This window comes from Simochromis diagramma, unplaced genomic scaffold, assembly GCF_900408965.1.
Source record: "Simochromis diagramma unplaced genomic scaffold, fSimDia1.1 OVJJ01000596.1, whole genome shotgun sequence".
Lineage (NCBI taxonomy): Eukaryota > Metazoa > Chordata > Actinopteri > Cichliformes > Cichlidae > Simochromis > Simochromis diagramma.
Window position 1 is genome coordinate 14,480,254 of NW_024387245.1, and position 16,054 is coordinate 14,496,307.

The following is a 16,054-nucleotide window of genomic DNA, read 5'->3' on the forward strand; positions in this document are numbered from 1 at the left end:
CAATACTACATGAACCATCTTAAGGATGTGTTTTGATTCACCTGGTTAAAACAGAAAGCTCCACTATGTTTAAGAAACACAGCAATCCAGGAAACATAAGGGTTCGTTCAGCTTACTGTACCTCTAACAGGTGTACTGCTTCCTCATGCTCTTGGTCAGTTTGAACCCAAGCCTGCAGTGAACACACAGAAACACACAATGACAGCTGACACTGTGATCACAGTCCATGAGGTAGAATAGACAGTACACAGCTGACATACTGTCAACGCAATACCCTGGCGGATGCTCACTGGTTCATCAAACAGAGCTGGTACTTGAAGAGATGCCTACTTCTGATGGTACAGCTCCAATAAAAAGCAACTGGCTTATTTTAGGACATGTTAGTGTCCAAGTACTGGCTGTTAAAGGCAGTGAGATTAAACCCACTCTTGAGCGACTGTGCAAATCAATTTGTCTCAGTTTGAATGATCTGCATCTTTTTGAACATTAATGATTCTCTTTTGAACAAACATCAATGCAGAAATGGGACCAAAATGAGACAAACAAACCTCACAGACTTCCGAGAAAGAGACACTTTTCATCATGTTAGACTTGTGGTCTAATCCAGAAGGTATTTGATATTATTTCAGTCATCAGCATAGGAAGGAAACAGTAAGCAGGAACACATGCGCACATGTATATTGTGTTTTACGAAATATCAAAAAAGAATAAAACAACCACAACAGGTCAGATCTTCATGCTGCAAGATATTTGTAATGTGTACAAATATATCAGCAACTACAAAGGCAGCATTTTTAGCCGTGTTCTTCATCACACGATCAAAGGGACCATGGCTGCATTTGTATTCACATCTGCTGATTTTGGGGCGGGCTATATGAGGTATCTGTATTTTCTGATACAGTAGCAGTGATTCAGCATAAAGTGGCTCAAGACACATCATTATCCAAACAAAGCCCTTTGGCATAAATTCACTACATAAAAGTCGATAACCAAGGAGGGATACTGCCAAAAGTATTAAAAGAATAGACTTAAAGCGGTTTTTAAACATACCTTTTGCAATTGATTGATCTCCTTCTGCTTGGTGTGAAGGGCCACCAAGGCTTGCTCATGCTCTGTCTGCAACTGTTGCTTTAGCTCTACAGCCTCATGCATATGCTAGGAAGAAACAGAGGAAGCAGAAGGAGGAGAGATTATTTCCAACACTACTGCAAAAATAATAAATTACCCAGCTGCAATCTTTCGTTGAAAACAGTATTCTCACATTTCAATGTCATCGAGTAAATCTATTCTCTCTACCACTCTGGCAAGAGCTTTTGAGGAATCTGAGCCCTGTCCACCTGATTTAGCGACATTGCATCCATTTCTGAGGAAAAATGAGGACTGCTTGAAAAATAGGAATAGCCACTGTGTTGTTGCATCAGCTTCAGTGTAATAAATCCCACAAATTGAAGTGAAGCATTGCCTAATCCTCAAAGATTAAACCAAGCAATTCATTTGAAAGGTTGCCAAGAGTTGGATAAAAATATTAATACCAATTACCACCTAGTTTATCTAAGGCTGAAGTAGAAGAAAACAGCTTGCTTCTATATGACAGTTTAGAGATCTGCCTACTAGCAGCCGGTTAAGCTTAGTAATTAGCACATTATATGTTGGTTGTTTAAAGTTTAAAGATTTTGCACCCTCACATACGATGTCACTTAAGAGGCAAGGTACGTGAAGAGAAGAGCATTAAGTAACACTGGCTTCTGTAACATATATATCTCTGGCACCAAACATACTCTATAGTCTGCACTGACTTACACAAAGCTGTCACGCATAGTCGCTCCTGATCCAAATCTACCCTTTGCCAAATTAGCCAAGTCATGACCATACAGTATCTATGCATGAAGTCACAACCAGCTGCCACATCTTGCAGAAACAGAATTAAGGCCATAGGATGTCTCTGTGAGCTTAAGAAGAAAAGACAGCTTAGAAAGCTCTGACATTCATATTTTTTTCCCTGTTCTTTCTCCCTTGAAAAAAGAAAATCTTCTTTACCTCCGGGAGTGGCTTCGAGGTGTCCTGAGCAGCCAGTCGCTGCTTTGCATAATCATGGAGAAGCTCTAAGCTGCAGAGGACCGGGGTAGCTGAGAGGCTGTCACTGGAGCCTTAGTGAAACTGCTTTTTTAACCCTTGCTTTTTCACACGGGAACCAATGGTCACGCCTGCATTTAAACACCTCGTTTTGTCATTTTAAAAAGATCTGCGATCCTTCACTTTATCTGCTTTCGTTAACTTATTACAATTTCAAACAGCTCCAACCCTTGGACTACTGCAGAGTTATCCAAGGCCTACGCTGCTTGATGTGGACTCGAAGCCTTGAAAAGTTGACTAAGACTGGATTGAAACAGCAAAAGAAAGATGCTGACTTATTAGAGACAGGAATCAAAACAGACTCTATTTAACTGGGCATTGACTGCCTATAAAACTCATGACGTCTTATGAACTGACTTAAAATTATTGTCAAAAACTTCAGGCTTGACCTGATATTTGCTGTTGAGAAGTTTCAGACTTTATTTGGAGCTAATGCTTTGGCTGTTCCTCGGGACAGTCTCACTTGTCAACATCCATAAACTGGTTGTGTCTCTACTGAATGAGGAGGAAGACACTGGCAAATTAAAAACATCTGTCAACAGTATACCAAAACAAAAGCCAGGAGGTCCCCAAAATCCAACTGGAAGATAAATCACGGGCTGATAATGGTCAGCTCTCCATCACATTACTATAATCACGCTATAATTCTATACTATATACTATACTATAATACTATAATTCACATTTTTTAAGACTACACTCTGGATTTACCTCTGTTGACACACATACATGTCTAACAAAGGTCTGATGTCACTGCAGATTATTAGTTTATATGTTTGTTCTCATTTCTAATCCTGTCCCTTCTGATCACTGCCAATGAAAATCTTCAACTCTGTTTTGTAAGTGTAACATGAGCCATGGCCACAGATAAGAAAAAAAAAACTACTAAATACAATATTGTGGGGTTTTTTCTTTTTAAAAAAAATCTGTTTCCTAGTTAAATTGGTTGCTCTCTTTAACCTCTTAGGACCTGGCGTCCACATATGTGGACATCACATTTTGGGTTATTTAGACCAAAATACTCAATTTTGCTCTGCAAGGGCCTGATATCCACTTACGAGGACATTATACTGCTACTGTTCTATCGAAGTTTTAAACGAATATCCTCATATGTGGCTCTTATTTTTCTTAAAAACAAAAATAAGGTAAAAAAAAAAAAAATCTGGTAATTCTTTGTTTTTACATTCATTGGGTCCCAATATGCCCAAATATCAAAAAGAGAAATTAAAAATGCATGTCGTGGAAGAGTTCAGGTCTTAGGAGGTTAAAGACGGCAGTTTTTGATCCTCTGCATGTTTGCTCACAGAGAAATTAACAGTCTCTCATTTTTATAGTAGTTTCATTTTAATGGATACACAGAATAGTAACCAAAGATCCTGAAAAAACAAATTATGTGAAAATTATAAATTGATTTGCATGACATTGAATGAAATGAGGAAAACATGACTTAGTACTCTGTGGAGAAACCCTTGTTGGCAAGCACAGCAGCATTTGTTGTAGTTGGTTACCAGGTTTCCAAACATCGCAGGGCTAAGAGATCATGACCTTGAAGTTTTCCTTCTTTACCCACTCCTATGGTACCTTGGTGGTATGGTTTGGGTCACTACCATGCTGAAAGATCCATCCACAACCCATCTTTAGTGTTCTTGCTGTCTAAGTTCTCATCCAAGATTTCGTGGTACGAGGCCCAAACCACTGGCCCCTAAATGTGGTAAAGTTGTCTTGCACCCTCTGGAGAAAAACGTCCCAAAAGAATATGTTTCCACCTCCGTGTATGGCAAACAAGTTGATGCCAAAGAGCTTGATTTTGGGTTCATCTCTCCACAGCACTGCCTCCCAAGCCTTCTCTGGATCATTTAGATGTTCACTGGCAAACTTAAGTCGGGCCTGTACATGCGGCCTTGAGCAGGGGGACCTTACAGTTGCTTCAAGACTTTAATCCATTATGCCAAAGTGTGTTACCATTGGTGTCCTCGGTGACTGTGGTCTCAACTGCCTTTAGAATATTAACAAACACCTCCGATGTAGTTTTGGTCTGATCCACCACCTTTCTCACGATCATTCTCACCCCACGAGGCAGGATCTTGCATGGAGCTCCAGACCCAAACACAGCCAATCGGTGAGAGCCAGAATTCAGGCTGGGTTGAAGAGGATCAAATGTCTATTCTTTTCTGGATAATTGGTTGATATTCTGTCTGCCTGCATTAACACTGAACTACCATAAAAATTGGAGACTTTTCATTTCTTTGTAAGTGAGCAAACTTACAAATTCAGCAGGGGATCAAATAATTATTTCCTCCCACCTTGTGTTCTAACTTGTATACCAGACTTTGACCAAAACAAACAACAAAAAGAAAACTTTTGTTATCAGATTATATGATTAAAAATAACACAGACAGTGCTGCATCTCATTAGTTTTGAACCAGGTCTTTTTCTGTTCTTTCACACTGTGTTTCTACCATCTCTGCTTTCTCCACCCACATTATCCTGTGTAATTTTCTCTAAATTATTTCTTTGTCTCCATAATCAATGCACAATGAGAAAGTGACAAAGCTTTCTCTGCTGTATCGGGGAGCTGGTCAGTTTTTCTCATGCGGGTACATTTCGCTCTCAAATATCCTGACAGACACACAATCGATAGGAGATGCAGGGAGGCGAGGATTTGTAATGAGAGTCCCTCTCGCAGTGCAGCGAGACTGTGTCTGATTACTATTGGCAGACCAGAACACAATAAAGAAAACAGCCTTTCCATGAAGCCGGTGACACTACACCTCATGTATTGCCTCAGTTTCCTTCTCAGGTTTTCTGAGGACACAAATGCATGGGAAATGGGAATATTTCCGAAAGAGTCACAGTAAAACTGGGCCTGAAAAATCAGTTATCGTGACTGGTGTGAGGACTACTGAAGTGAACACATGTTGGACTATGAAGAAGATGGGAATGCTGGAGAAATGGAGTGAGATGGATTGATGTAATGGAGAAAAAGAAGCAAGAAAAGGTGGTTTAGGCTTGGGTCATCACATCTTCTACTCATAGGTACAACAGGTGTGTGGCTGACTTTACAGATTGTTTAGTGGTCTGTTGAACTAAATTTAGACTCAAATAAATGCATAGAAACTGAATAATAATTACAGGTAATTAAATCTGAAATCTGTGCGAAAAGTAGGTAAGACAATAAAATTTATACAAGAAATGAGTGAAATCTTTAGTCCAGGGGTTTATGTGTGGTCGAATAGCACAGAGGAACTCAAATCTGATATTATTAAGGCAAAAAAATTTGTCCCACCTTTAAAACGTGTTCCAGGTTATCCACTTTTTCCTGGAGCTGGCTCCTCTGCTCCTGGGCCACGTCTCTCTCCTGACTCACTACAGCAAAAGTCTGTCTCAGCCGATCATAGTCGGATTGCACCTGCAAGAATTCGAATCATGAATTGAGCACAGACACAACGAAGGGATAGATGAGAAACAAGCGAAGGTTAAGTGGATCGTTAAAACATGAATTTGAATAACTGTGGGTGGAAAAGAAAAAAAGGTCAGCAGCAAAAGAGGCAAAGAGAAAACCACAACAAAGCGAAGAAAGAAAACACTTTAATTGCGTCGTCGTTGTTTTACTTGAAGAGTCTCAAAATGCAGTCTGTTTTATAAAGAGCAAAACAAGCATGCAATTTTTATGAGGTTTGTTCTTGCAGCAGACCTACTTTTCACATTTATGAATAGAGGCTGCATTTTTGTGGCTCGAGGGTTGATTGAAAGTTCACAGTTTGAAGAGAAATTAATCAGCACATTTTCATTTAGCGTTGATGAGACAGCGTTGCTGACTTGAGCATTTCTGCCGCTCGTCTCTTCATCGGTCAGAGGCCTTGAGCTAAGCCTGTTCCTCAAAGGACTGAGCTGAACCACACCTATCATCTCGTTAATTAGCATGAGATGAGAGACACAATAGATAAGCTTACTCACAAAAATAACATTTAGAAGTACATCAAAGATACATGCGGCTTAACACGGATGAATATTTCTATTTTATCTAATCATTTTATTTAGAGATCAATTGTGTCACTGCTGATGTTACTAATTAAACCAGACAAGCAAAGAAGTTGTTTTTTATTCAACATTCTTTGCTTAACATTTCGATTTAATGAGTTATATTTCTGATATTTCTTAAAAACTCAGTCGCTAAAAGAAAAGTTACCACTAACGACTCTGAGCAATCAAAATAACACTGCTTCTGTGATAAACATAAAATAGTTAAGTTGATCAGTTCTCTCTAATCTATCAAAGATCCTACGAAGCAAATGCAATTTATGTACTCTGATTCTCTAATCACATCCCCCGTCTTGTTTCCCGTCTCTTCATTTCTTACTCTCAGCTTCTGTCGTTCTCTTCTCCCCCTGTCATTAATTCACTATCTATTTATGCACACGTAAATACATTTTCATTGTGCCTTTGTCTTAATTGCCCTTACAAGCCAGTCACACTCAGTTATACAGTATATGTGACAGGACTGCACACACATTTGCCCCACTTTCTTTTCATCTCCGTGGCCACCTTGTCGGTGAACAGATGGCATCGTTTTCTGTGACACTTTGGAGCAAAAGCTCTGAGCTGAGTCCCTGGACACATGTCAGATCTGTCCCCTCTGTGAAAGTCACAATTAGCGCCAGAGCAGCTAATCGCCTACCATCACAAACGGTCACTGTCTCTCTTTATGGGTCTGTGTGCATGCGTATGTATCAGTATATGAAGTCAGGAAACCAGGGAGCCAGCATTAGTAAAAGCACAATATTAGGAAAGGGAAAGTAGCAGTAGTGTGTGTGTGTGTGTGTGTATACAACACGTCACAAGTTTTGAGCAAACCCTTTTTTCTGTTTATTTTGCTAGAAAAATCGGAGATAGGTGCAGCAATTAATTGAAACACGTCCAAACATACGTGGAAATACAGCAGATAAGAGTTTGCACAATCCTAATGAGGTTAAAGTCAATAGTTGGTATGACTGTGTTTATTCTTTAGCACAGCTTAAACTGTCTTAGGTGAGCTTTCTAGTGATTTCTTCAAGCAGTCTTCAGGAATAGTTCTCCAGGCTTCTTCTTCAAGCTATTCTTTGAATGTTGGCGTCTGGTTCTGTTCTTTGTCAAGATGATCCCACAATGCTTCAATAACAGCTCCAAGGAGGTCAATCCATGACTAATAATATTCATTTGTGTGTTTTTCTATTCAGGTGTTTTACTTTTTTCCTTTTAATGCATTGACACTGTGTTCAGGATCATTGTCATGCTGAAAAATTAAGTTGTAGCTAATTAAATGCTTTCGAAGTCGGACCAAAATCTGACACATTTTGAATTGTAGGCCCAAACCATGAGAGAGCTTCCATTGTGTTTTCCTTGCTTAAGAATGGTGTCTTAATAGCCATTCTTCCACTGAGACCATTTCTGTCTGGTATATGTGTTATTTTCTTTTGTAGATTGACCTAAAGAAATTAGTGAATGAAACCAGCCAGGAACGAGGACAGGACTGAAAGTGAGTGAAAAAGAAGCCAATGTCCAATGAAAAACAGACCTTCAGAAACCCTGAAGAACTATTGCTCAAGAACAGTTATATAAATGAAAGCAAAACATAAAAAAAAAAAATTGTGGCTCAACACTGTTAATATTTGGAAATCAATCTGATATATTGATCTGGCAAGATGGACAAGTTCCATCATATGACTGCTCCTTTTTCTCAAAGCCACTGTGTGTGCGTTTCTTTTCCTGCATCGTTGATACAGAAAAACAGATCATACCAAGCTCATTCACTGATTTCTTTCATTTTCCTGTGTGTGTACTTCCAATGCATACTTGCACAGTACATGTGTGAATTTCTCACCTGGTCATACTTGGATGCCTTCAGATGGTGGTTGATCAACTCAAGGTTCAAACGATTTTTCTCCTGCAAGGCAGCATGGAGCTTTGCTTTCTGAGAAGGAAGAGAAAGCAACAAAGAAAGAGTTGGTTGTCTTGTTCCATTATCCTCCTGCTTACAAGGAAATTTATATCTGAGTGCAAGCCACACAGCAAAACTACACCTCAAAATTATTATATAAGTGAAAGAAGCGACCTAAGCAACTTAGGTTAGCGTCGATCGCTCCCTCCATATGTATGCATCTGCGAGTGTGTGTGTGTGTGTGTTTGTGTGGATAATCTTTTTCTAAGATGCCGTCTGGAGGACAAAACCCACAGCTGCATACTGTCACCCTCCATTTGGTATGTGGCTTTAGGAATGGAGGGTGAAAGCTGAAAAAGATGAGGGAATGGGAAGAAAGAAAGAGAGGAAAATGGGGTGTGTGTGTGGGGCGGGGGTAAATGAAGAAAATTGGAATTGTGAGAAAGAGCAACAGGAAGCAAGAAAATATCTGAGGGAGAAATAGGGGGGGAAAAACTAAAGTGAGGAGAAAAAGATGTAACAAGGGAGTCCCAGAATGTTAGTCGAGTACTAAATAAGCAATCGTGCGCACAATGTCAGTAAAACCCTCCTAGCTAAAGACGAGATTAACTTGCAAACCACGTAAAAGGATTGAAAAGTGATGTGCAGTTCCTGTCTGCTCCCTCTACATTCAGAAGTTGTCATGCCGCTGGTGCTGCAGGTACTCAAGCATTACATAATTACGCCAGACTCAAACTAGGCCAATGCTCTCCTCCTATCACGCCGCAGCGCACTCAAGAGTGATTTTTACTGCGACTGTTCATATCCTGGCACGTAATACCACTTCACTGATACTGCTCATTGCCATTCTCAACACTCCGGCATTAAAATGTGGGTAAGTATTTTATAATAGCAGCAAGGCCTTTCCTCTTTGTCTTCAAACAAAAAGCAACAGGAGTTAATGACAGGTTTTATTTTCTTGTTATGTCTAGTCAGGAAAAAGAGCAGGGCTTGTTTTTAAAAATACTGTCTCCAAATGCAACAGTTACTGTCCAGGGGAGGTTTGAAAGTAAACTTGGATTTCAGATACACTGAAACACAACCTCTATACATTTATATTCAAAACGGCAGAGCCACACTTGTAATGGTTTATGTTAAGTTTACTGATATTGGGTTATTCTTTGTTTCTCCTGTCATTCCTCATTCGTTTCAGTTGTTCCTGTTTAACCTGGCCTCCTTGTACAGAAGTCTTGAGCTACACTTCACAACATAATTTCTTTATATGTTGCTTCCAAAGACCCATAACTTCTTGTCATTTTTAAAGACATCTTGAGCATCAGTTCTCCTTTTGGTATTGGCTGTGTTTTCTTTTTTGTTTGTTTATCCACTTTGAAGTTAGGTTGAATGACCTTTGAACCAATCAACCTAACTGAATAAGTCCCTCTTAGCAAGATACCAATTATTAGTAGACTGTCAAAAACGTACATGATTTGTTCGCATACCTTTAGCTGAATCTATAAAAAAAAAAATAACACAGTTTGATAGGCATAAAATAGAATTTTTGCACTAAAACTAGCTGTAAGAAAGCGTGCTGTGGAGTGTGTTCTTAGAAAAATTGCAGATCAGACATGGATTGGCCTCCCCAGATCCCAGACCTCAACTTTACTGAAGCAGTGTGGGATCATTTTGACAGAAATTGAATCCAACATCCAAAAAAGAGCTCTGGATGTCCTTTAAGAAGCCTGGAGAACTGTTCCTGAAGACTGAAGAAGAAATGACAAGAAAGTTTGCCTAAGAGAGTTTAGGCTGTGTTGACGAATAAAGGTGTTCATACCAAATATTGACTTTCCACCTTGTTAGAATTGTACAAACTGCACATGTTTGTACATTTTTCAGTGAATTACTGCCCTTATTCTCCATTTTCCTAGCAAAATATAAAGGAAACCTTTGCACAGTATTCTATTTAGTTTGAGTCAGCCTTTGTCAGATTGTGTGTGTCTACCATTTTTTGTGCTATTGTATGTTTCACTGACTTGTTCTCCATCTCATTTTTTTTTTGTCTTTGTTGTGCTTCTCATTTGGATTGTTTGTTACCCTTCAACAGCTTAGTATAACAAACCTCAGTCTATCTACATTCTCTTTTGTATTATGCTTAACAGCGCTAATAGCATATTGACACACCATACATCAGCGCAATATGCTCTTGTGAACCTGACTGTCACGAGTTAAAAAATGGCCAAAGCTTTGTATCACCTTCTGCAAGAGAAAAGACTGTGGAGCTCAGAGGTTTATGATCAAATTTATCAGTACAATAAATCGAGGAACTCAATAAACTCTGGACAAGAGGAGGAGAGAGAAAAACAGACAAAGTGAGGGGCCAGCCAGATTCATTCATCTCTTTGTGTGCAGGCAGAGTGACAGCCAGGGATGTCAGAGAGACACAATCAAACCAAGACCGAGATAGAGAACAGACAAGGACAGGAAGACACAGAGACTGGTGAGTGAGTTCACTTGCTGCTGTTATTGTGTAACTCATGTCGCCACATCACAGCCCTGCAGACTACAGCGTTTTTCAATGTACAGAGCCACACCTACAGCAGCAGTTACAAATCCTCCTGCTATGCTGCTGTTAATTAAGCAGAAATGAAAAACAGGGAGATGTCAGTCTCAGTCACGCACTTCACTAAATCTCCAGGACATGGTCTTGTAGCAGACACCATAAGACAGGCGGGGAGGAGATGGACTGAATGTACAGATAACTGGAAAGAAGACAGCAATAGAAACCCTAAACTTTCTTTTGCTCAACCTTCTTTCCCATCAAGGAAAAGAAAGTTTGAAAGAAAAGACAGAGAGTAATAAAGAACCACAGAAAGAAAGAGAATGACCTTTTAAAGCCTTCTTTTTATGGGCCTCAGGAATGATGTCTGCTTCTCCACTTCCTCCCACTTACAGTGAATCACACATTCACAGCTCAGCTTAACACTCCCTAACATCTTGTATACACACAGCTAAACTGCGAAGCCAAAGGACACACACATTTTCGTGCCAATTTAAACCTCCAATATCCACAAATAAACAAAGAAATCTGGTTTGACGATATGAAGGATATGGAAATGTGGTGTACTCTTAAGAAAAAACGCAATTTAACACCACTGACATCTGTGCAGAGCAAGTGAAAGAGTAGCAGGCATGTGTGAATCTTGAAATCTGTGTTCCATATGTGCATGCAGAGAGGCTGGATTGGCTTAAGGGAGAAGCATCAATACAGCTAATGTCTAATTCACTCTGATAACTTTCTTTCTTCCTTTCCATACTGTCATTTCTCATTGCCTACCACACAACACCCACACACACTCATACAGACTCTCCCTTCCATCACCATAATTATCATTCTGTCCATAAAACCACAAATTTAGCTACTGAACCCACCTTAGCTCACGGCTGCCAGGCACCAAGGTCCTAAACTCTCAAAATGTTCTGTGCATCTATATTACTGGCTCATATCTTACTTTCTTGTTGACACTTTCTTTAGGAGCTTCATAATAGTAGAATTTCCAAAAAATGAACTGGCACCTGCCACAAATAAGACAAATACAGTGTCTTTAAGCAATGATTCATCAAGTCATGAAAAAACAAGCTGCAGCTACATTATTTTGTTATATAGATTGCACTATTGTGTGAGTTAGACTATAAATATATCTTTGCCCAGGCCCGAAGATGCCCTTTTAAGAAAATATTTATTTTCTTATTCTTTTGTTCTGCCACATTTTACTGACACAATAATGTAGGATACAGCAGAGTGGCTTAGAAGTAATCAAACTCACAGGATAATATATTAGCTATACCAGTTTAACTGCTTGTTAACAGAAATATTTAATGGCAGCGACTCATTTAGGCATGTAAACATCGAGTATCAGAATGGGGAAGAAAGATGGAAGAAGTGACCATGACTGTGGCACGGTTGTTGGTGATGAGACGATATGCATATATGATAAGCATTTTAGAATTAGCAGAGTTACTGGTAACCCTCTCTGGGTTTATAGAGAATGGTCCGAAAATGAGAAAACATCCAGTGAAAATACCTCGTCGATCTGAGATTTGCCAGAATGCTTTGAGCTGAATGGAAGGCAACAGTAACCCAAATAACCACTTGTTACAACACAAAAGGCACAGGCTCACCAAAATTGGACAAAAGAATATTGGAAAAACCTTCCCTGGTCAGTTATGTCTCGATTCTTGCTCCAGCAGTTCAAGGGTCAGATTAGGTATACTGTAAACAAGATGAAAGCATGGATCCATCCAACTTTGTATTAAAAGTTCAGTTGTTGGTGGCATTATGGTGTGAAGGATAGTTTCTTGGCACACTCTGGCCCCCTTAGTACCAATTGACCATTGTTTAAAGTTCACAGCTCTCCAGAGTATTGTTGCACGTCCATCTCCTTGACCAGCGTATACCATAACCAGCAAGGTCCAGCTAATAAAATAGTCAGTGACTGTATAATTATATTTGATCTACTCAGATTCATACACACTTGAATCTAAACTGGGCTACATAGGAAAAAGAAAAATGGCAAATAAGTCCTTATGTCAATCACAGAGGACACTCAGCTGTGTTTGATGAAATAAAAAATAATTTAAAAAATATTTAAGAGATTAAATTCTTCCGTTTTTTAATTAAAAAACCAATTAAGTGACATTAAATGCAGCATTCAAATATCCTTTGCAAGCTAATATAGGATTTTATGGATGTGATCTTGGATTTGCTGAATTTAGAAAAACACATTTTGGATCCTAATAGCAATATTAAATGTTGCAAAATAATACTTGAGAAAATAAGCCAGGAGATGATGCATTTCTAATGGAGAATTGATGGGGGATGAAATCATGATTGCAGAGATTTGTGGGATGGCTACTCCTGACTCTAAATAGGATTCTTGTGGGTAGAGGATTGGTGCTGTTTTCCCCAGGAGGATTGTCATTAATTAGATGTCATGGCGGAAACACTTTGTTCCACTTAACTGTGGGCGGAAAGACACACTGACAACATCTGCCGTCGTCACTGTGAGCAGCAAGTCACAAACAGAGATGTGCCCATAATAGGTAATTACTACAGACATGACCTTTTTATACAAGTAAAATGCAAAAAGAAGTTCATGGCTTAAGTTTCTGAAACTATATTCTCCTCACTGTTGACAAACATTCGTATTTGAATGTAAATTTTATACCATTTTCCCGTCCAAAAGGCATATTCTCCTCTGTGTTTAAGATATATAACATTCATATCTTGCTACATTAGATTATCTCAGTCCTCTTTAAATCTTGAGATATTATAAACAGATTATTTCCTCCAGATCTCTTCATTAAACTCTGGACTGCCGTTGTGAGTGAGTGGTATAATAGGACATCTACAGTCAATGTATCTATGCATGCAGCTGTCCTTAATAACTGAGTGTGTGAGAGAGATTGTTCTGTACTTGTGGTTAGTGAGTGGACAAATTGGTAATGTTATATCCTCACTGACATCTTCTGCAAGAAAATCAAGCTCACCACTATTGAATAGTTGATGCAGTCAGGACCATGGACAGCTCCTTAGCTTTAGTAATGCAGACCAGCGCAAACGCCCTGAAAACTGGTTTTGCTTTTATGTACATCTTTAAGGTTAAAATGTGAAGGGTTTTAACATCTATAAATTTGAAATAACATTTATGAACTTAATTGAAGAAATATTTCAGTTTGAACTCATCCTTTAAAAACCTCTATAAGCCTGCAATTATTTAAATCACACTCAAAGTACAGTGTGTCAGTGGGCCACGTTAGACAAAAGCAAGCCACCAGTCCTTTAATATCTCACTGTAAAACAGCTGTGATATGGAAGCAGGTGACAGAGTAGCATATCAGTGTGATATATGCGATCATTTATTACACAAAATGAAATCAACAAGAGTAAAACAATACAAGTGAGTAATGTGATGACTTGTAGGACTATACATGGAGTATATTTACTTACACGTCCTTGTGGGTTATGCTATGTGAGTAAGACTAAGAGGGAGTTAAGGATTCGAATTTCTAAACATGAAAGCAATATAGGAAAAAAGATCGAGAGAGAAAAAAGAAACAAAGAGAGAAGAAAGAGGTGCTTTATAGCGAGACATTTTCAGCTGACTGGATGTGGCATTTTTGGTCTACCGTTCAAGGGAGTTGGAGTCATTATGTCACTGAAAAGAGGGAGCAATAAGAAACAAACTTCTTCAAAGGGAAGCACATTAGACGTATCATTTGCAAACTGTGTATCCTGGTGGATTAAAAAAGGAATTTTATTCAAGTGTTTGGTTTGTTTTTGTCTGTGAGTATGTTTCAGTGTTTTGTGCACATTTTGTTGATTTGGTGGTTGGAGCGCACTGTTGGTTTTGCATGTTGACAAACTGTTAGTTGTTGCCACCTGTGCCTGTTACTGATTAGGTCCTGGTTGTGTTTTATGGCTGGCAGCACCCACTTGTATCAGAAACCCTGAGGAAAGCCTTATGCTGAAACACATCAGGGGTTTTTTTCTTACTTCCTTGTAGTATTTAGTACAATATATATGTAATTGTTAGCTCTCATGAAATTCTCATTCATTATTATGATATCAGTGTGCTCACAAAGGCAGCGAAGAAGAGCGTCAACTAGGGTGTAGCAGAGTAGGATTTAAACTATACAAAAAAGTATCTTTGGATATGTTATATGTAACATTTCCAATAGAAGAACTCAGTTTAGTGTTCAGAGTCAAAGATGCATTTAAATCTGTTTGGTGTAATAATTTTAGTAATAAATTTATACTCTTGTATTACTTTACTTTTTAACCCGGCCACTGTGACTCCCGTGGTGCTGTCTACCCACTGGAAGGTCAGGGGAGCGATCCCTGCCTACTCCGGTCTGCATGCCGTATCCTTGAAGTATCCTTGGACAAGATAGTGAACCTTGAGTAGCAAATGTTAGACAGCACCTATGGAGAGATAAAAGTGCTGTCCACAGTGCACCTGAAGCACATCTGAACCAAAAGAAACCAACTAAGTCACTTCAGTGCCGATTACAAAGCACTGAGCTACAACATAACACAAAAGAGTCTAAAAGAGGACACACTCTCAAGGTTAACTTTAAGACAGTTGTACATTGACACTGTATGTCCCCACTTAAGGAATTGGTTTTGAAAAGCTGGGACATTTTGGAGGATTTATTGTATAGCATTAGCAAGCTTTACACTTCAGCATAAAAGATGATGTATAACACAGGCTTTGTCCTCTGAAGAGCTTAATAGGTGTTTGCCCTTTCGTGAGAGAATGTGTGACTTCCATCCCACTTGATCTTCAGCCAAACATTAGCTTCCTTGGCATAATGTAGTAAGTCTCAAGAGCATTTTGAGATCAGTCGTTTATAATGCAGTTAATACCGTGCATTACTTTTGGATTGGTAGGCATGACACAAAAGCAAATGCTGGGTTATAACAGCGCAGTCCATTCACAACAAATGATTTGCGTTAACATTTAATGCGTAGTAGTGTTTATGTGTGTGTATTTTATTTGTAAACTCTGCCCTTCCGATGACAACCGCAACCTTCTGCATCGCAGAATGACTTAATATTGTTTCCCTTAGCATGGAATGTTGTTTTAGCAACTATACCATAATGTCATTTTTAAAAGAGGCTGTAAAGATGTCAGTTTTTAATGTCAGTTTCAAAGCGTTTTCAGCTGATTTCTCTAACCTGTACTGCTGATTATGCCGCTACAAGTGCCTCATTCATAAAACATAATTGAGTCTCCAATCTAGTTTTGAGAGTAGTGTGTGTTTGTGTAAACCCGTGTGTACATGTGAGCAGTCATAATAGAACGTCACACAAGACCTATGAGGTCATCTCTTTTATTTGCAAACTGTGGACACAGATGGCATGGGGTAATACCAATACAGTGAAGCGTGAGCTGAAGTGTGTGTGTGTGTGTGTGTGTGTGTGTGCATGCAAGCATGAATGAGTTGCATAACTAGCATCTCCAG

General features: G+C 39.0%; 1 protein-coding gene across 4 annotated transcripts in view; it reads right to left on the reverse strand.

Moving 5' to 3' along the window:
• si:ch73-287m6.1 (RIMS-binding protein 2) overlaps positions 1 to 16,054 on the reverse strand; it is a 70,354-nt gene that overhangs the window by 27,140 nt on the left and 27,160 nt on the right. For all 4 annotated transcript variants that reach the window (XM_040000082.1, XM_040000084.1, XM_040000081.1 and 1 more), the window contains exons 4-7: positions 7,994 to 8,083; positions 5,420 to 5,542; positions 1,051 to 1,155; positions 122 to 172 (exon numbers count right to left, since the gene is read on the reverse strand). In XM_040000082.1, coding sequence (XP_039856016.1) covers positions 122 to 172; positions 1,051 to 1,155; positions 5,420 to 5,542; positions 7,994 to 8,083 — 369 coding nt within the window. The remainder of the gene's footprint in view (positions 1 to 121; positions 173 to 1,050; positions 1,156 to 5,419; positions 5,543 to 7,993; positions 8,084 to 16,054) is intronic.